Source organism: Drosophila teissieri, chromosome X, assembly GCF_016746235.2.
Source record: "Drosophila teissieri strain GT53w chromosome X, Prin_Dtei_1.1, whole genome shotgun sequence".
Taxonomy (NCBI): domain Eukaryota; kingdom Metazoa; phylum Arthropoda; class Insecta; order Diptera; family Drosophilidae; genus Drosophila; species Drosophila teissieri.
Window position 1 is genome coordinate 7192069 of NC_053034.1, and position 22391 is coordinate 7214459.

Here is a 22391-nt window from a genome sequence, read left to right on the forward strand (position 1 = left end):
TGGACGGCCTTTCTTCCTGGTTCCCCTTTTGTTGCCTTTTGATTCCGTATTGCCAAAGCCATTTAGGTTTTTGAATTTATGACCATTTTGCGTTTTGTGGCTCCTTATCAAATGCTCGGGCAATTTATGATTCCTGGCCTTTTGGCACACCCGCTACTCAGTGTCTCGGTGCTTTTGATTTACGATCCGCAAATATAGGACGCCAAATGCCGAAAACAGGCAAGGTGGGCCCAGTTGCCAGCCAATCGTGGCATCCAGAAATCAAAGTCAAGCCATTTGTCTCATCGTGTCAGTGTTGGGCACGCAGCGAGGGTAATAAATAGTGTTGCAAAAGACAGATAAGTTAAATATGTTCCAAACATGGAGCTAGTAATGTCATCATTGAAATGGGTCTGCCAAGGTATACGAAACTTCTAATCAGTGTTGTAAAGTCAAATAAAAAGCAACTTGACAATAAAAATCAAGTATGAAGAGATCAAAGGTATTTCTTGGGAAAAGTACAAGCTTCTTGTTACCGGCTCAAAAGATTAAAAGGAACATTTGCTGTTAAATAATTTGCAAGGAGTGGGTGGAAAAATCCTAGCAACCAATTGAACGGAAGGCAATCAACAGGCGACCACGAAGTGGGGCAAACATTGCGGCGGCCCGGCTTCAATTTAATTGAAATGTTTAAGATGCGACGGTGTGGAAAATGTCAGAAAACTCCAGCACTTGCACACACACACTCACTGCTTATAAGTATGCTAAGTGAACTGCAAGGACGAATGGCAGGCAGAAGAAATTCGATGAAAATATCAAGGAAGCAGCAGCAGCACAAAAAGCCAAAGAGAGCGTGGTGTCGATACAACGACAACTTGTAATGCCATTCAAGAAAGTTGTGATAGTTGGTGTGCACTGGAAAATATGTGTTATATAAATTAAGTGAGCATCGAGTCTTTCTTGTTTGACATGTCACTTGATGGGCGTTAATCTTTTAAAATCTATTTTAAAGTTTAAATTGTGTACATATTCAAATGATTCCCTATTTTCTCTGTTTCAGTGCACATCGCAGTCGCTGTTCTTGTTGTTTTATATACTTTTTATTGTCCTTTGAAGGATGCGCGCTATACGTAAAAGGCGTATTGCCGTCAAAGGCCACAGGCGTTGAAGCAATCAAGTCGCCGTGGAAAGTACGGAAACTCAGTCGAAAGTTGCGACTTTTGATGAGCTACAGAAGTGCCACGATCTGTGTCCTTGCAAAAGTATTTACATCACGTGCTCGTTTCGCTCTTTTACTCTGGCGTATAGTTGTGCGCTTTATTTATGTCTATCCATATTTTATATTTAATGCAGAAAAACCATTCAAATACTAATCCACCTGCAGTCATAAGATATTAATTTACGTTTTACATGGCATTTGTCTGACCTGATTCGCTGCATCTATGCTGGCAAATGTGCAAACTGTGGAAATGCATTTCTGCCATTGAATTAAATATTTCACATTGCCAGCCAGCCAGCTAGCCGACCGGCCGGCCGCTTTTCACCCGCACACTTTTCCGGATGGAAAAGCCAATGCCCCCAGTACTAACTCCACTCCTAACTTGCATCCGTGGCATTTGTGCAGTGTTTTGAAATCACTTTTCCATTCCATTGTAGTTGGATTTAAATTTGTCCATTTGAATCCAACCCATTGTTGCATTTGCTCATGCCTCATTTGAGTCGATTACACACAACACAAAAACGCGCGTGGAGAGGAGAGTGGAGAAAGCGCAAAGCGGACCGGAAGTGGAGGTGGGTGAAAGTGGGTGGAAGCACTTGACCATTTGCACCATTTGTCAGCGAGGAATCGGACCATCAATTACTTAGGTCAAATGGGTGGTCCTCGGTACCCCACCTTCTGTAACATCATGGAACAGTTTTAAAGCCAACTTGGTTAAGTTTTAAGCTCAGGATATTACTATTTATATTGGATAGATCCATAATATATCCATTATACTTATATTAAGTAGATATTTCAGATTACTATAGCTAAAAACCCACATATGTGCATGCATATATCGAATCGAATTGATCTACTCACATAGCCAGTTCATGCGCTCCGTGTACTCGACCTTGCGCTTGAGGTCCTTGACCAGGGCGCGAAAGTCGTCGTCGTTGAAGTGGCACTGGATGATCGTGTTGTTCAGCTGCAGGATGCTGTACTCGTTGTTCCCGTTATTGCCGTTGTTGCCGTTGTTAACGTTATTCGATGCCACGATGGCATCTCGGGCGCCGTTCAATGCATTCGTCTCGATATCTGTGGCACTGGCCCGCATTTTGATGCTGCCACCAATGCCACCAATGCCGCCGCCAATCGTTGAACTCAGTGCCGTGCCCGCTGTGGCAGTGGCATCACCATCCACATTGCTGCAGGATTTGCTCAGGATAATGGTGGCACGATTTGCTATCGAATTGGCGGCCAACAGGTGCTCACCGGCGGCGCCGCAGCTGCCGCGATGGAAGGGCAGCGCCTTGCCGCAGTTGTTGTTCTTCAGCGTGATGCAGTGCAGCTGATTCTGGAGAGCGGCCTGGACCGCTGAGCAGTCGCTGGCACGGCGGCGTCGCGGATTATCGCTGCCATCGGGCAGGGAGGTGGGCTGCAAGTGGGTGGTGTTGGTGTTGGTGGTGCTCGAGGTCGCCGGTTGTTCGGCTGATGGCGTTGTTGTGGCTGCCGCAACCGCTGTGGTTGCTGCAGGATTCGACATGTTGTTGTTGTTCTGTATGCTGTTGCAATTGTTATTGTTGTTGTTATTGTTGGTGATCCTTTGCTGCTGCTGCTGCTGCTGGTGCGGCTGGTGCTGCTGATGATGATGATGTCGGATCACCGTTAGGTTGCTGCGATGATCCTGCTCCTCGTAGAACTGAATGAGCAGCTCCTCGAGCAGATTGATGTTGTTGGAGCAAAAGGACTGCGAGGCGGATGCCGAAACCGAAACGGAACCGGAAACGGTGGCCGTGCCGCTGATGGTGGAACTGCTCGAGGACTTCCGGCGCACGGTGGCCGTTGTGGTGGTGGTCACTGCAATCGCCGGCGGTGGCTCCTCCTCAATGTCGCTTCTCTCTCGCTTTTCACTGGGGTGCTCTTGCTCCTCCTCGTGCTCCTCCTCGTGATCCCCCTGATCCGGATGCTCGTGCTGCTCGTGATGATCGTCCTCCAGCTCACTGCTGCGACTCCTGCTGCTGACCGCCTCTAAGCTGATGCTGCTGCTGCCGCAGACGCAATCGATGGCCGCCAGAGGACCGGCAATTGCCGCTGTTGCCGCGGCCAAGACAATCGCCCGCTGGTGCTCCTTGCCAGGATCGAAGATCGAGTGCCGCAGCAGGATCTCCTGCAGTTGGCGCCTCTGTCGGCGGGCACTGTACGGATTCACCAGCCGGAAATCGCCGTAGTACTTGGCCAGGCAGCGCACTCGTGATGCAATATAGCCGATTTTGCGCAACAATCGCTCGTCCGCCTGTTGCAGCTGCAGTTGCAAATGTTGTTGCTGCTGCTGCTGCTGCTGGAGATTGTTGCAGCTGCGTTGCAGCAAGGCCGCATTGCCGCTGCTGCTGCTGCCGCCACTTGGCGAGGTGCCTTCCTGGGCGGTCGTCTGGCAATCGATCTCGATGTACTCGCACTCCTCGCTATCCTCGCTCTCCACCGGACTGCTGTCCTCGATGTCGCTGTTGTTGCCGGCGAGTGTTGCAAGTGTGGCAAGTGTTGCTGTTGTCGCTGCCGCTGCTGCTGTTGTCGCCGTACCGCTGGCTATAACCGTCGTTGTTGTTGTGGTCGCATGGATATCGCTATCGGTGATGGTGGTCGTTATAATCGTCAGAGTCTCGAGTGTTTCCTCGTCGCTGCTGCTGGTTGTTGCTGCTGCTGTTGCTGCTGCGGTTGCTGCTGCAGCTTCTGCTGCAGTTGCTGCTGTAGATGTTGCTGCTGCTGCACTGCTGCTGCCGCGTCGACTGCTACTGCTGCTGCAGCCGCTGTCTTGGTACATTTATAAGCAACCCTTGCTAACCGGTTTCTTCGACTCTGTTTCCTTTTTTCGGCTGCTGCTGCACTTGATTTTCCAGCCTTTTTCCCCCCAGCCTTTTCCAGCTTCTTCCAGCTTTTTCCAGCGTTTTGCCGACTTTTCTTTCCTAAACCCGGCTGTCTTAATTGTTACGGCCTGCGATTACTTTTATATTTCTTCCCTATTCGTTTTTGATTTGCTGCATAAATTAATTTTCACTTAAAGAACGGGGGTTTTGCGAGAATTTTTTGTACGTTTTTTTACGAGGCTGGCGCCGTTTTTATGACCATTGCTTCCCTTTGTTACTTGCAATTTGTTTCTTGATGTTTATGCCACGCCAGCAAAGTTATGCAAATTTCCGCCGCTCCCCCGGCGCCCTATATATCGCGTATACGTATCGCGCATACGCTCCGTATTCCGGCTGTGCTCCTGACTGAAAATCAAATCAATTCAGTGGAAAAGTTGCCGCCACTCGCATTTTTTTTGGCATGTCAACCGATTCGCCTTTTGCTATTTTTTTTTTTTTTTAGCTCCTTTAGCCCTTTGCAGCTCGTGTTCTCCGTTGTCATTTGTGTTTTACATTTTATTGTGTTTTAATTTGCATTATTCAGCCGTTTGTCCTGCCGTCCTGCGCTTCCTCTTCCTCACTTCCTCTGGCCCTTTTCCTTTCGGGCGTCACTTCCGTTTCCGTTTGTGAGCGCTGGCAAATCTGAAAGGAAAACAATAAGGGTAGGTCTATGAGTCTCCAGTAGGAATTAAGTCGAGGAATATATCTAATGGTCCGGATGAAATGTGTTTCCCATGACATTGCTAAAACTTATCGACAGATTGCGGTGCTCATATTACAAGATTTTGGAGAGAGAACAAGAATTCGCTTAGATTAATTATCGTAAATTATCTAAACTTTTCTTAGGAACGTTGTGTTGTATTGAGGCAACCCATTAAAAAGGCTGTTAAGATAATGCATTTTATTCATAAAATATCATGTATTTTGTCCATTAGATGAAAAATTATGGTCCAAATATGGAATGTCATACCTCGTTGAGCTCGTAATTACATTCCCAATCGAACTGTGTTCAAAAATGGGCCTTATATTTTTTTTCGCAATTTTTGTCATTTTTTATGATGTTACCCCTTACAAAAAATGCAAAAATTTGGCAAAAAAAAAAAAGTTTCTAAAAAGTGATTGGGATGGTCAGCAGTGGTAATTAGCTGTTAAAAACTGTAATTCTTTCATCTTTATGACAATTGTTAGCCAAGTTATGATAAAAATACTTGTAGTAGATATAGAATTTCACCAAAAGTCGCTTTTTCAAGTTTTCGTCATAAAATAATCTGTTTTTTTGCCACAACTTTAAAAATAATTGTCTGAATATGGAATGTTATACCTCGTTGAGTTCGTAATTAAATTTCCAATCGAACTGTGTTCAAAAATTGACACTCGATTTTTTTCACATTTTTTGCAAATTTTGACGATGTTACCCCTTACAAAAAATGCGAAAATTTGGCCAAAAATTATTTTGACAAAGTCGGTCCAAAAGTTATATTTTTGGTTAGTATTGGTAATTAGGAGTAAAAAAACGTAATTTTTTTAACTTTCCGGCCATTTTTGGCCAAGTTATACCGAAAATTCCAATCGTAAATATTGAATTTTTGCCGAAAATTGATTTTCTGTTTTTTTGCAATTTAAATATCAGTATTTAAATATCAGTATTTTTATCAGAACATTCGAAATATTGGTCCAAATATGGAATGTCATATCTCGTTGAATTCGCAATTAAATTTCCAATCAAACTGTGTTTACCAAAAAAAAAATTTTTTTTTTCAATTTTTTTCCAATTTTTGATGATGATTTTTGGATTTTGGTCGAAAATTGATTTTCTGTTTTTTTGCGAACTTTATTTTCTCTATTTTTATCACTGCATTCGAAATAGTGGTCCAAATATGGAATGTTATACCTCGTTGAGCTCGTAATTCGATTTCCAATCGAACTGTGTTCAAAAATTTGGATGCTATTTTTTTTACATTTTTTGCAAATTTTGAAAAAAAAATTAACAAAAAATGAAAAAAATTGGAAAAAAAATTTTTTTTTCTAAATCCTTAAAAAAGTGATTGGGATGGTTAAAATTAGTAATTAGCTGCTCAAAACAGTTATTCATTTCGATTTGTGACCATTTTTAGCCTACTTATGAAGAAAAAACCCAACGTAAATATCGAAACTTAAGCGAAAGCCTTATAACATTTTTGAACTGTTTCTGATTAAATGAATTGATTACTATAATAACCACAAATAAAGTTTTGATTAAAATTCGTCTGAAAGAAACAAATGAAAAGGCAATAAATGCCCCATAAGTTGTTTGGAGCCACAAAAATCCTTCAAAGCTGATTGCTTCAATAAATTTGATTTGGTTCAACGACCAAATACCAAATAGTAACATTGTTGTGCACTTTGATTGAATCAAATGAAAAATGCCAACGTTGTCTCTGTATAATCTGTGGAAATCTGGGATCAAGGATCCGGTACTTTAGATTGGTTTTAATTAATACAAAATCAATCAGGCGAGTGGCCAAGGAAAAACCAAGAGAGAAAAACAAGGACCCACAAATAAACAAATGGATAAATAGGAAAACAGCAACAGCAGCATTGGCAGCATTGGCAGCCGCACAACAATGTAAATATTTTATGAAATATTTTTACTACTGCCTCGGCACTCTTCGTTCTATTTTGTTGTGACAATCGATTGCAGTTTGCAGCCAGTGTTTGTGTGTGTCTGTGTTTGTCTGTGTGTGGTGAAAGTGGGGTGTTGGGTGCTGGCTGTGTTGTGGAGTGTGTGGTGTGTGGTGCAAGGTGGGCGGCCACTCGACAATCCCAATAAGCAGACGTGCTCGACCGCAGAGACAAAGGCGTTGCCCACTGGCGGTCAACCTTGCGACCGATTCACTGGTTGGTGGATGGTTGAGTGGGTGTTTGCAGTGGGTGGTGCAGTGGGGGGTGCAGTGGGTGGTGCTGGATAAACAGTGGGCAATTGCACAAAGCAACGGCAGGCGGTCAGCAGCAGCAGCAGCAGAAGCAGCAGCAACATCACCAACTGTCGCTAACTTTGACAATGACAGCAAATGTCAAACAGTCTTTTCCACTTGCCACCCCCCTCAAGAACCACCCATTCACCACCCACTATTTACCACCCAACGCCCAACGCCCCATTAAGTGCAGTGCCGCCGCAGTACTCGCTCCTTGTGTTCAGTTCATCTGTCAATCAGTTTATCTGTCTCTTTTGTTTGTCCGGCAGCAACTCGTGTGCAACTTCCACAATGCGCCGCCGAGACAAAGGGCTGCAACATGGCACTGCCGTTTGCCGGGACAGAGATGTCCTGGCATGAAGGCAAGAATTCCAGCAAGTACTCGACCACTGGACCACTCGACAAGGCTTAAAAGGATTGCAAATGGCCAAGAGTGCGGATGGGACGGCACGAGGAGGCACCCCAGTTTTTGCCCCCCCATCCCCGGAACTATATTCAAAATCAGTTTGCAAACTTCTTGGAAATGTTTACTTGTGGATAGCAAGGAGATTAATTGCAAATAATGTTATGCAGAGCTAAATAAATTATAAGCTAATGGCATGCTGTTTGATTATTGTATCAATGTTATTTTAGAAATGAAGCAATTTATTTGCAATTAGCTTGGCAACGAAGCTTTTTAGAAACTAAAACAAATATCTAAATATATTTAGAGATACAGAATTGTATATAAATCTTAATAAATAAATAAATAATAAAAATAGTATTCCCTTACTTAAAGCACCAATTGAACTTTCTTATATTGCCCACGCGGACCTTATAAATTAGTAATTTCTATTTCTTATTGCCCCAAAACTTTGGCGTGCTGAATGCCTAATTTCCACTTGTACTTTTGCTAGTTTCACACCGCAGCCTTGTTTCCTTTAAAAAAAAAAAGGATCTGCGACACACACACACTCACACATATGTACATACATAAGAACACACCGTAGCCCGAAATGGATTTTTCCAAATTCCAAACGCATTGCGAACAGCTAACGTGGCGTATCCGTTCGTGCGTTTCTGGTATGCTGACGATTCCGGCACGACAGGAAGTGGAAATGGGGAAATTGGGGTGCTGTTTGGCTTGCTGGCTTCTTGGAGTCGATGGGTGGGCCCGTTTTTCAAGAGGCCAAGAAAACGACGTCGAGAACGCTTCAAAAGATTCAACTTTGTTGCATCTAATTATGGGCAATTTGATTAGGGCTCATAAATAAACAAGGTCTCACAACACATACCTATACACTTGGGTGGGAGCCAAGCCCCCTCCCGCCACACACACACATACACAGCAAACACACACATACACAGCACACACAGACACACACACACACACATACAGAGCACCAACACACGGGCACACTCACAAGTGTCAATATGGAGCCGCAGGTGGCGCAATTGCCGACGCTGTCATGGCTGACAAAACGCAAACGCAAACATAAACCGCCGCGGCCTTGTCCCAAAACCCTCGCCAAAAAAAGCAAAAAAAAAAACACCAGCCGCCACCCATAAAAAACAAAAACGCCGCAATGGAGCCGACACCCAACGCTCTGCCCCAAAAATGTACCCAAAAACCAGACCGAATCGAAGCGAAGCGAACCGAGGCAAGACAGCCAACAACTGTTGAATGGTGGCAACAGTTTCTGGCCACCATATTTGCTGAATTTCATTTATTCACCAGCGACGGCAGGCGAAATAAAATAATTTTAATGCGCCAAGGCCTTGCAGGAACTCGTAAACAGACTGATGATTAATTAAATGGATTGCATACATTAGGTGCTTATAGAAAAGAAATTAAGGAAATACGGAATATGTTTTGAGGTCTACCGCTTAAATTGTAAATATTGAAACTGCACCTTTATGTTTATTAATCTCAGGAAACAATAAAAAAACATATTCCAATTTGCCTTTTGTTATGAAATAAATGTGTAATTAAAAACGAATTTCTATTTAATTATTAAATATAAAACGTAATTATGGCGTATCAAATTAGAACAGAGAAATAAATAAACTCCCTTCAAATATTCGTCACATTCGTTTAAAAATAAATCTATAACCGTATTGAAAGGATTTCTAATTCGCCAATTGTTTCTACTTATCCTGTTTTGTTTTAGATCAAACATTCAAATCAAACCAAAAAACGCTTATGTTCACTATTATTTCTTTGCAAATGGGCCCAATGCAGCCATTAATAAATAAACTAATTTTAATAATACAAAAGCTGTTTAACAATTTGCATTGAGCTTGTGTGTGTGTGTGCACACTGCGTTTATGGCCGAAAATGAATTTGTTATGGGAATTTGCTGGCCATTGTTGGCCATTGTTGGCGTTGACTTATCACAATGGATGCAGCCGTTTGGTTTGGAAAATAAATAAAGTGAAAATGTGCCGCCGTCGCCGACAAATTGTTGTTGTTGTCCCTGTTCCTGTCCCTGGCCATCATGTCCTGCACCCTGCCGTTCGTCGGTTGTCGCATCCTTTAAATGCATCAAAACGTGCTGCCTACTTTTAGGCCTTCACCCGCTTTTCCGCAAAACAATATAAAAAAAAATAAAAAAAAAATTCTAAAAACCGGGCTGCAACAACGACAGCGACACACATTTTGCGGTTGATATGAATATCGATTCGACCCGTTAACTGTGCCAGCTTGCCGACCCGCCCCTTCCCCGCCCTCTTTTTCCAGCCCACCCCCCCCCACAGGACCGACCCCTTTTTAGCCCTGGTATGTAAACTAGAACTTTGTATAAATTTATGTGCACAACAATGTTTATGTTGTTGAATAAACGAGCAGTTTTGCATGCGGCGAGCGCCAGGACCCTCGCTCCTGTGTGTGTGTGTGTGTTTCATTGTGCGATGGTGTATGTGTGTGTGTGTGTCTGTGTAATGGCAGGATGCAACATGAAAATGGCGTGTGGCTAGCAACGTTTTATTTGCTCGTTCTCTGGTCCTTTTCCCTTCTTTCTCTCTGACTCCATTTTGCCTTGCACTCCTGTCCTTTGAATGTATGTGAAGTGTACGTATGTGTGTAGGGCTGCACTTTAAATAGAAATATGCCACACACATCGCAACACATTGGCACACTCACACCAGAGAACTGCAGCCAGCCACCGGCACTCTAAGTGCACCCGGGTGATTGTTGACACTCTATTTGCAGCAATAACAAACACCTTCTATTTCTATTGTTCTAGCTGGCATTCAAAGTGAAATTATAATCTATAAGATAGCTGAAAGTATTACGTTACATTAAAAAGAAGTACGGAATAATACTAAATAATACTAAATACTAAATAATACTAAATACTAAACAATACTTAATACTAAATAATACTAAATACTTAATACTAAATAATACCAAAATATATGTGCCCTCCTCTGCGCTTCTCAAAAGTCCTACGTAAGCAAACCACTTTTTCGATGCAATTTTTTAAATACTAATTGTGAGTGAGTGGTGCAGTGATATGTGATATATGGCAGCTGAGGATATCAATAATGTGATTTCGACCTACTGGAGGAAGTGCCTGAGCTAGCTATTTTCCAGGAGCTACAACCAGCTGTCAGCTCTGACGTGGAAAGAGCTTGAGGAAAGGGGTGAGTACCTGGGGGGAATGGGGAGTGATTAGGGCGGCAAAAAATGCCACTCTTGCAGTTCTCTGACTCACACACTCGTGGGCAGGCAGTGAAAACATTCAATTTCAGTGCGAAAATCGCCAAACAGCCCTAAATATTGGTTAATATCTGCGACTCTGGCTCACAAAGCAATACCTTTTCCCACTGATTATCTTTCCGTTTATTTTACCTCTTCACCAGCAAAGCTAATTAGGCACATTCAATATTTACTATTTCGCCCATTTGCCAATTCTGCACGAAAATTACATACATGATTAGAGATGAGCTGGTGAAGTTCACTTGTCATGTGTTGTTTACTTTGACAGGTAATAAATCAAAACATAAATAAAATATAAATCATTAACAGAATCGAAATATGGTTAGGCTAGTTCTTTTTTAAAATGTAATTTTAAATGCAAAAGTTCGAAAAATCTTTCAACATTTCAATTTTTAAACTTTAATATAAAATTTCGCAATCTAAAAACTGTGTATGTGGAACTTTTTGTTAGCTTAAATAGTGTGACGCTTACAATTGAGTTTTAAGAGCATATATTTTGGCATCGCAGACTGCTAGCTGGCCAATGACCAACATCCAGACGCAATGTCTGATCCTTTGATTTAATGGAGTTCTCACACACACACAGTCATACACTGAAAAAGAGGAGGAAAGAGATATGGAGCCACATACTTGCGAGCGTTCAATCAAACTAAGCGCAAACAAGCCTAGAGATATGAAACAGGACGAAAGGACGAAAGAGCGGAAAACCAAGCCAACGAAGCGTACGAAAATAAACAAAAGCGTGGGAAGTCTGAGGATTTTTGAGCGGGTGCGAGAGCGAAACACCATGAGTGAGAGAGATGGCACGTGGTGTTGGGTTATGGCCGCCAGGACACCTCACACACTCACACACACGCGCACACACGCACACGCACGCAGAAAGAACTTACTTAAGCGAGTGATTTTCAGATTTTCCGCTTGGGCTTGTGCGCCTTGTGTGTGTGTGTCCCAAAGTGCTTTGGTGTGCGTGAAGGGCCATTGTGATTTTAATTTTCATGGCCCGTCAATAAAACATTGATCGCGCCATCAAAAATTACAAGCAAATTGCTGTAAAAGCCTTGTAACCTATTGATTATATTTGTTTTCGAATGATAACACGTAGTTCAGATAACCAATAATTTGTTTTTGACCTTTCCAATTAAGAACCAACTTAAACTATTTAATTTGTTGGATTTTTCCTTTACAGGTCAACGGATCTTCAAGTACTTCTACTGCTCTTAAGCATTTGTATTGCAAATCAGCTCTGGGCATTTGTCCCTTATTTGTATTCATATTCAGCGCGTGCCTGTGTGTATGTGTTAGGGTCCTCTGTGTGTGTGTGTGTGTGTGTGTTGGTTACCTTGGTGCTAGTTTGGAATCATTCATCATTCCCGGACAACATAGTTGTAAATAATGTTACCCACAAGGATTCCTCTTGGCGATTATTATGGCGATAAATCAAAGGCAACCTCCTCCGCATTTTCCTGCTCACCTTCCTTCGGATTTCCTCCTTTATCTTACTCCCCATAACCTTCCACTTATACCTTATTCCTCCTCTTTTATTAGTTCTTTCCCCCATCGGTTTCTGTGACAATATTCCTCACCTATGGCCAACGCGTTTTGTTTGTTTTTGGGCGGAGGACAGATGCCAGTCCATGGACTGTAATATGCAAATTACTGTGGTCCAGCTTTTGCGGCCTGAATAACTGAATGACCGACTGAAAGACTGACTGACGAACTGACTGACTGAAAGACTGACTGAAACACTGAGGCACTGATGCCAGGACGATTGCCATTGCTATTAAGCAGGCCAAGTTGATGGCATGTGCAAAGCCCTCTGTGGGCCAATCTATAAATAAAGTTCGCAAACAACAAGAGCGCGTTGGAAAATTTCAATCTACATCCGCCACCAATATGTAAATGCGGGGTTTTCTATGTGCGAGTGGGATATGTACACCGAAAGAATGAAAGACAACATTTGTGCATAACAGGAAGACAACAAATACTCCCCTCCGTCAGATTGTAACTATTTTTTAGCAGTGTAAATGACTTCCGGAATGTCATCAAGTGGGATTCCCAATTATGGCGATTGGCACCTACTCACATTTTTCTTTCATTTCAGAATCAGGAACTAAACAATTCTAATTAACAACTACTAAATTGCAGTTAGCTAAAAGTTTTACTTTTCGTGGACTAAACTAACTAACTAAAATACATATATTATATATGCGAGGATTTTAATGAGCATTTTTGCGGGAAACCTGTTCAAAATGTTTTTCTAAAGTTCAATATGTGCAAAATAATTAGTCACAAAAGTTGTTTCTCTAGCTAAAATTCCCTTGATTCGATGAAAGTTAAATGCCACTAACCGAAACTCCTTGCACACATTTGCTCATTCAATATTGAATGCATATGTGAGCAATTCAAGTAAATCTTCTCGCATACTTTCAATTAAATAAAAGCAGTATTAATCAAACGGACCCCGAGGGGTGTCAAGCAAAAAAAAGGAAGGATATTGAGGGGGGATTTCCGGGGGACAGGGGACAGGCAAGACAGATGGCCGGAGATGACAGGTAAGCAGTTTGCGTTTGTTTGCCGGCCACACACGTGTGCAAATAACAATAATCAGGACACACGCACACACTCGCACAATCGCACACTGTCAACGGACAAAACAAATGATGATAACTGTGAGTCAAATGAAATGTCCACGAGCCGAGAAAAACTACAAAACAAAAAAAAAAAAAAAAAAGGAAAAAAAAACAGCAAAACGAACGAAAATGAGGCAAAAAAAAACATAAAATAACAGCAAGGCATCGAGGAGCCAGAAAATAACGACAATATTTGTCAAGCCCACTTGCACACACACACACACTCACTCACACACTCACATGGCTGAATAAAAGTGCGACAAAACGATAAAAAAAAATTGTGGCGAAAACCGGATACGGAAATGGAACCCAATCCTGAATCGATTGTTGTGAAACTGTTAAGATGCAGGCAAAAGTGCACTGAGCGAAATGTAAGCACACTGAAACGATGATTTCCAGTTACATGTACACGATCTGAAAACTTTTGCACTGCATAGCTTTTCTAAAATCATATTATCATATAAGCAGGCTCTCAAATATGTTTGTTATTTCCTCATCTGATGACTTATCCTCTTTTTTTTTTACAAAATGCAATTTATTGAATCGAACAAAAGTCAGAAATTGGGAAAAAGGCAAGTGGAAGTGGGAGTGGGGAGGCCGAGGCTGCGGATAGGGTTAAAAACATATTTGCAAAGGACGTTGGTCGGACGTTGTAACCGCCGAGCAAACAGTGGGCCTAATCAAAAGTCACAAACACAGTAAAATACACACACAGAATCACACACACACACATGCAGAGGCTAAGGGAAAGCAGACACAGACACAGACGCAGCAGACACACAACGTCTTGGCCAGAAACCAAGTCAAGTCAACAAAAAGCAAACTATTTGTTTGCCAGCCTGCGAGTGCTCGGTTGTGTGTGTGTGTGCGTGTGTGTGTGCTTTTCAGCCACCCAGAGCCACCACCCACTTTGCCTCCCATTTTCCGCCCAATTTTCCCTGTCAGCCAATTTGACAGTTAGCAGTTACAACATAGTTACATCCATCCACGCACACATGCACACTGCATACATACACACGTGTGCGTGTGTGTAAGCGAAATTTGCTTGCAATTTAAATTATTGTTTAGGCCATAATGCAAGGCATTGTTATGGGCTCTCGGATCAGATCGAATATAGTCGGTCCACCATCAAACCCATTGTCCGCAAAGACAATGGTACTGTTAATATCGGGCTTACATTGGTAATCGCTCAAAACCAATTATGAGTCTCTACAGGTGCGTAAGTAATCTCTCGTCTCTTGCTTATGGAAAATGGATTTGGGAAGCCTGACGACAGCCAAGCTGGAATTCGCAGCAGCTATCCGAACACTGAAAGTTTTCAATAATTTTCAGTACAAAATCCGGTAGATTCAATGCAAAAGATTTCATGTAAAAGATTTTAATTCCCAGTGTCGCAATATACAAATTTCTGATATTTTTTTAATTCGTAATATAACAAGATTTTTGTTTCGCCATAATAAAGTTAATTGCAGAATATTTCTTGGAATCAAACATGAATGGAAAAAAAACATGCTGGATACCCAATAAATTTGAAATTTGAAAAGCACTTCTTGATTATGCAACACGGAGCCACGCGCAAAAAAGCCAAAAATGAATTTCCATTGAAATCGTTCAGGTGTAAAAAAGAACAACTTTTGTTATTTTTTGTGCGGCAGGCGGGCAAACAAAGAACAAAAAAAAAAAACAAGCAAAAAAGCAAGCAGAAGCAATGATTCATTCAAAAGAGATTGAAACGGGGCCTGAGCTGGATGGACAGACAAAATGTGTGTGGGCTGGGGAATATGGCAATAAATAATAATATTCTTTTTTTTTATCAATTTGTCAGGCGGAGGAAGTTTCGTCGCCCACAAGGAACAGACCCATCTTTATCTATACGCACTAGCCCACACATATGCGCATGCACACACGCACACACGCATACACACGCACACTGGCACACACACACCAACGCACGCACGCAGGACATACAGGACACATGCAGTTGACAGTTAATGGTCTAATGAAATGTCTTTCGGTTATCGCAGCTGTTTACCTGGCTGACCGAATCAGGGCTTTCAGACACGTTAAGCTGCCAGCTAAGTCCCAAACAATGTCCTTGCTATATGTCCTTTCCATAGGGCCTCCTTGCTGCCCACCTTGCCGTCCCCTGCAGTTTGTGCAACCCCAATTAATTGCCGCATTGGTGTGTGTGTGTGTGCGTGCACTGGCACTCTGAACGAAAGTCACCAAAAGCGTTCCCCTTCGGAAAAGGGAATTAAGGATAACTAAGGATAACGAAATTCGTCCCGAAATAGAATGTATTTTAAAAATTGTGATAATTTAAGAGCGTCAACACTTTTATTTCCATTATCTTAAATAGTAAGTTAAATTGATTCGCTTTCTAGACTTCAAGACTTGTACAGGATAAGCTTGCAGATCAGTTTAAGGAAGGGACTTGAATCCTTTTTCGCTCTGTGTTCGTTTGTGCAAGTGTGCGAGTGACTGAGTGCAGGACTCCACGAGTCACACACGTACACATATCCATGTCAGGGTGCATTTCGCAGGACTATTTACAAGTACAGCTGCAAGATGTGACAGCTGCAGCTGCAGCTACAGCTACAGCTACAGCTGCGGCAGGACATCGGAACTCAAGTTGTGGCACTTGCAGATGATAACCGGCAATTGCGGTGGATAACTGGGATAATCGTACCGCTGGCACAAAATGCAACGGACGAGGACGAAATCCTGCACTAGATCAATAATAGTCCTTGCATTTCATTTAAGCCCGCTCAACGACATTTCCAATTAAAATGCTTTATGGGCGAATGAAGTTGCATTTCGTTGGTATTGCGTCGCTATTTGTTTAATCTACCCATAAATATGTATAAAATATTATATTTGATAAGAGAGCGAACGGGAAATGGAATAAAAATGGCAATGAAAAATCAATATCAATATGCCAGCCACTTGCAGGCGAAAAATGCAAAAATTGTTGAATTGGCGAACGACGTAACACCTTGTGTATATATTTGCACAATTCACAAAATGGGGAAAGCCAATTAAATTGGCCAAGAGCGCTGTGACGAAGACAAGAACAAATTTGCATAACTGATTAAAAACTTTCCCCCCATTTTGCCGAGGCAAAGGTGAAAGCGGTGTGGAAAAGTCAAAGTGTGAACATAAATCCATAGCCCAACTTGAAGCACTTTGCCAAGGGACTAACTCAAACTGAAATTCAATTATTAATTTAACTTTTCATTGAATTTTCCTGGGCTCTTCCCCTTGCTACGCTGCTCACCACCTTTCTGGCCATTGTTCAATCTATCAATCTAAGCCTTTAGCAAACTAAAAGGGGGCTAACTCACTCATTATTAATTTGCAGTTGAACTTCCCTCTGACTCGATTATAATCTAAGGTCATGCTACGGAGAAAAGTTTCTCCGGAGAAAATTGCAATCATATATATTTTCATTTATCTGATGTTTTCCCAAGACTTTGGATATATTTAATATTGTATGAATTTAAGTAAATTAAATCCTATTACAAATACAGTAACTAGGATTAAATATATATAAAAGAGATTTTTTATTGCCTTTCTACACTTTTAAAATCCTTTAATTTTCAATACCGTGCCATCAATTTATCAAGGATTTTCTTGCGCAATCCTTATACTTTTTCATAATCTCAAACGGCATTGTCAGTGATGAACTTTAGCGCAAAACCCAACAGTCAAAGGGAGGAATGTAGTGCGCTTTAGCTTATTAAAAATCAAATTCTCTGGCAGTGATTGAATTGCCCGACAATTGAGAGATAGCTCTGAAGGAAGTCCGGGTGAAATCCTCTTAGTGGGCAATCCAGCTAGGCAAAATGCAGTAAAATCGATTAATGCCATAGAGCAAAGCAGCTCGGAAATCACAATATACCGCACCACCGACCATCCACCATCCACCATCGACCATCGACGGCAAACACCGATCCACTAGCAGGACCAGGAACACCAGCGTCATCGTCGGAGGGCGACTTCCTGCCTGTCTTCGCCTTGTGGTAATCCAAAACCAAATCCCCGCTAAAAAATGCATTGTTCGCTATTAGCGGAAATAATCGGAGGCGAACTGGCTGTGCGTATAAACGTATAAAGCATTATGGTATATGGCTGGCGCCCAAGGCTGCTAACCACTAAGCTTCGCCCTTTTGGCCCACTTCCTTGGCGAAGGGGGGCATCTAAAAATGTCGGATTAATTTAAAGTATGGCCAAGAAAGGTTTGCTCGCAAATGGCATTTAGCATTTAAGCCAAATTCAGTGATAAGTCGTTGGCACGTTTATCTCGCAATGCAAGTACAATTGTCCAATAGTTGGCAATGAAAACTGTCGCTTTGCTACAAGCTGATTTGAGTATTGCGAAAGTTCAGGATTGGAAATAAAAGTTGTAACAGATGTAAAATATGTAAGTTAAATAAGATGGGAAAATGTTCATCATTTAGAGAAATGAACAACATATTTGAATATTTTACCAAGTAAATATTACAACTCTTGCAACTGAAATGACTCTGTGGAATTATCATAACACATCCTGCGAACTGCAAAGTCTCCGTTGGCGAAAATGAAATTCTGCTCGGTATCTGAGATCTGCGGTAAATCGATAGAGAGATTAAATGTCTGTATGCCGCCCAAGCACTTGACGGATTCATTGCCCGCTCGTGTCAGCCACTTCTACTTGTCCTTGTACGCGTAGTTGTAGTTGTAGTCGTAGTCGTACTTGTCCTGTCGCCTCCAAGGACTCGGGAGGAAGGGAGACAGGGAAAAGGGCGACAGGGAAAGAGTGGGAGAGAATCAGAGACAGCAAGTGAAGGAGTCCATGACTCAATCCTGCTGTCGACGGCTGTGGCGATGTTTAAACAGAAAGCAGTTAAAAGCACTAAGCATTGTGGCCAAAATGCACTGGAAAAAATGCAAATAAGTTTACCAACTTGATTGGGAAACTCAAAAGGCTGATCTATTGAGCAGTAACACAAATTATTTGGCATAACAGAGAGTCTTCAACTACTGTTTTCTCTCCGTGTAAAGGGCGATGAAATAGGGACAAATGGGGGATAGACGAGGCAATGAAGGCGGATGAGGAGGCGCATAACGAGGCAGGAGATGAACAGCAGTTGCAGCCATAAAAAGGCAACCCGCCATGTTGTAACAGTTGTAAGTTGACAATGACAACGACAGAGATGGCAATAGCCGGCCAGAGAGAGAGAGATGGCAGCGCGTAAACAGAAAGAGATGGCTGCAAAGAAAGCGACGTAGACGGAGCACGCACAACAACAACAGCAACAACACGAGTAATAATAACAGCAGCAGTGAGTGCAAAATGTAATTGAATTTCTGTTGACAGATTTTAACGCACAATACCCTGCAGCGACAGAGCCGCAAAGGGCGACGAAATAAAACACCCAGACCAAAACAGAAATTGAAATAAAAAGTACTAAAAACGGAGATGATAAGCGGCAAACGAAGAGGTTACGAAAACTGAAAACCGAAAAACTGAAAAGCGCAAGAGCGTGAAAATTACACGGAGAAAACGAAACAGAAATGGCAACAACATGTGCAACACTCAAAATTCAATATTCAATATAGATCCCTAATACAATCGATTTGGGTCAACAGAACAATAAAAACACGCTTTACTCTACCTTGTTTGCCGCCAATAAATATTGCATATAGCCAGATTCCTGCTGCTGATTGCCAGTTTTCGCTGTTCATTCAATTATGGATGGCAAAAGAATCGACAAAGGAGTAAAAATAGCCACGGTCCCATGCAGTTTAACCATATTAAGTGATTTTTAGTGGTGGCGTTAAATTGATTGGATAGTGTTTAAACAAAAATAAAAAACATAAATAAAAGGGTAGGGGGATAAATTAATTAAACATAAAACGTGGTTTTGGAAATACCAACGAAGTATTGAGCGCTCAAAATTAGGTTATTTCATGAAGCGGGTTTTTCCTACGCATTTTTAAATTATTTATGCAGATAGCATAGTATATGAAATAATACAATTACTGCATACTAACGAATATCCTTTGTTTTAAACCCATTGGAAGGAATATTAACAACCGACTGAGTTAGAAATTAAAATATATGGATGTTTTATTACATCCAACAACTACATGAATATAAATAAATTCTCGAGTCAGGTATAAGTAAGAACGGAAAATCTGTAACATTTTCAGCAATTACAACTTGAGAACTGCAGTATTTTTAAATGTTTTCCCTGGCACTTGTCGTGTAGTTTCGAGACAAACTTTGACAACAGTCGCGGATATGTTGGGGATATGGAAATGACAAAAGTTTTCAGCGGTAGGCAGGGCGGTTTTTCACTTCCGTCTCGTTTTTCTACCCGATTTTCGCCCCGAAACAACATACAGTCGCTAAAAGTTATGCAATTCAATTATGTCCTTTTGATTGTTTTACAGTTTTTCAGTTCGACAAGAAACCGAAAGTTAAATGAAATGAATACTTTGCGTCTTCTACCATCCACCATTTAACTTGATGTGACTCACACACACACACACACATACAGTTGTGCGGTGGAAAAACGATTTTCCATGTACCCATGCAACCCAGCAACACAAGTTTTTATGTTGTCCTGTAATAACAGACATGGGAACTGGTTGACTGACTGACTGGGTGGCTGACTGGCTGGCTGGCTGGCTTGATTGACTGATTGATGAACTGACTAACTGAGCCACAGGCAAATTGCGAAAACACTCTTAATGTGCTTACATGGAAAATCAATTCGCTGCGAGACGTCAAGAGCCCCCCAAAAAAGAAAAGCAAAAAAAAGGAGAGAAGCGATAAAGCCAGCTACACTAGCAGCACTAAAAGTTATAGTAAAATCGGCTCACAAAGTATTTCTAGTTGCTGTACAAATTCTTGCCACATAGCCGACACTAAAATAACATTATTCCAAAGTAATAAAATAAGTTACAATTTATCAAAGAAACAATTTTCGTCGTCTTAATATTAATGCCAGCAAAGTATTTGTCACAGAAAAAAAAAACCTATTTTATGTTTTTTAAATGTCACACTACATATAAATTTTTATATTATATGGAATACTACTATTTGAATACAATATTTTTCTAAGTGCACTCCCACTTTCAGGTCCTTGAAAAAATGTCTGGTTTACTTTAAGGTCTGCTTGCAATAGATGGTGAAAACTCAACGCAGCTGGAGACTTCAACCGATTCGCCTTCAATTTCCTTTCGGTGGGAAAACCGCAACTTTAAAGGCGAAAGAGAACGGAAAATTGCTGGCGGGCAAACGGGGAAAACGGGAAAACTCAGCTGGATGCAAACGACAAGCCACTTTGACCCAAAGGAGCCGCAAATGTGCGTGATGTGTGCCATAAATGTGTCACCATCAACAGCGGGTTGTCAGTTAAAATTAACGCAATAGCGAAACTAGAGTGAAAATCCACACATTTCAACAACTGATTGTATTTTTATATATTCTGATAGCAAAATATACAAAAAATGCATCAAGCACGTTGAAGTGATGCTTTATATTCGATATTTTTTCGTAGAATTTCCATTATTTGCATGGCATTACCAATTCTCAGCTCATTGCATTACACATTTCAATGATTGCATTGCAATGTGATTTTAAATTTGATTTTTCAATAATGTTAATGGGAAAGTAGATGAAATATATATACGATATATATATCCACTTTATAACAGATGGATTTCCAATATAAGTAGTTGTCAATAATGATTAACAGTTCACATTGATGTATTAAAAAAAATGTGCGTGGTAGCGTAGCATAATTTATGCAAATGGAAAATGAGAGCTGATCAAGGTGGTCATAAACCAATAACATGAGATACACTAATCAAAAATGTTTTGATAAAATAGGAAGATTTTTATTATATCAAATAATATGAATAGCATGCGTAACTTCAACTTGGCTGACAATTACCACTGAGAAAAGTTCTATATTGTTGGACACGCACACTTTAAGCATATGGTAATCGGAATAGCAAGGATATGTAAATAATATTATGGCTTCCAGTCCATCTGGCTGTGGTGGTGAATTTCTTGCTTGAAAATTGTATAGATAAAAGCTGGGAAAGCAAAAGGAAAACCTTGTCGAAAGGGTGGGCAAACTAAGTTGTTGGCAGTGGAGTCCAAGGACTTTCTCTCCAACCTCTCGATGTGCGTCTGTGAGTGTGTGTGTGTTTTTGGTACTTTGGTACTTGAGTAAGGTCAGTTTAAGCGTCTGGGGAAATGGTTATTCTTATTGCATACTTTGGCAACAATGTCCTTCTTGCGAGGATGTGTGTATTATGCAAGGATACGAGCGGACTACTGAATAAAAACTCCCATATCAGTTGCTCGTCCAGTGCTCAAAGATAATCCGAAATCATGCTGAAATTTGTATTCATTTTAAACGCAACCAAGCAGTTTTAGTAGGATCTTAACTCGGCCAAATGAAAGGCTTTTAGCCATTATTAATGTGGATAATAAATTGGTAAATTGTATGCTACATTACATTTCCTGTTTAACCCGCAATTAGTTCAACGATAATCGCTGAAATGAAAACTATTCTTGGTTACCAGCATAAAATGGGGCAATATTGTTTCGAGTAGAAAAGCTTTAGCTATTGTGCGTAAAAGTTTTGCTGGATTCTTTGCAGCTTAAAAAACCAAGAGAGGCGAACAACAATTGAGCCAGTTTCCATGCTTTTTTCGAATGCCACAAAACATTCTTGCCCGCCTTTTGCCCTTTTTTTTATAGAGGCAATTAAAATTCGCTTACTTGCTGAACATTCGCAAGCTGAATACATATAAATGGAATCAAGTGGAGAATAAAATATGTACAACACAAGCGTTTAAATACACATTTCGCTTGGCTAATAATAAAGGAATTTTCTGTGCTCTCTTATTAAATTCTGTCCTTCGTTTTTCTCTTGAATAAACGAGGCATTTAAAATCTCTGTTTGCTCATGGCGAATGTGATACCTTTTGTCAAGGAAACCAAACGGAGCATTTCATTTGACA

The 22391-nt window shown here is 41.2% G+C and overlaps 1 protein-coding gene across 1 annotated transcript in view; it reads right to left on the minus strand.

Moving 5' to 3' along the window:
- The window catches only part of LOC122625010 (high affinity cGMP-specific 3',5'-cyclic phosphodiesterase 9A), a 102172-nt gene that overhangs the window by 32866 nt on the left and 46915 nt on the right, over positions 1 to 22391 (minus strand). The window contains exon 4 of the mRNA XM_043804819.1: positions 2060 to 4722. Coding sequence (XP_043660754.1) covers positions 2060 to 3998 — 1939 coding nt within the window. The 5' untranslated portion in view covers positions 3999 to 4722. The remainder of the gene's footprint in view (positions 1 to 2059; positions 4723 to 22391) is intronic.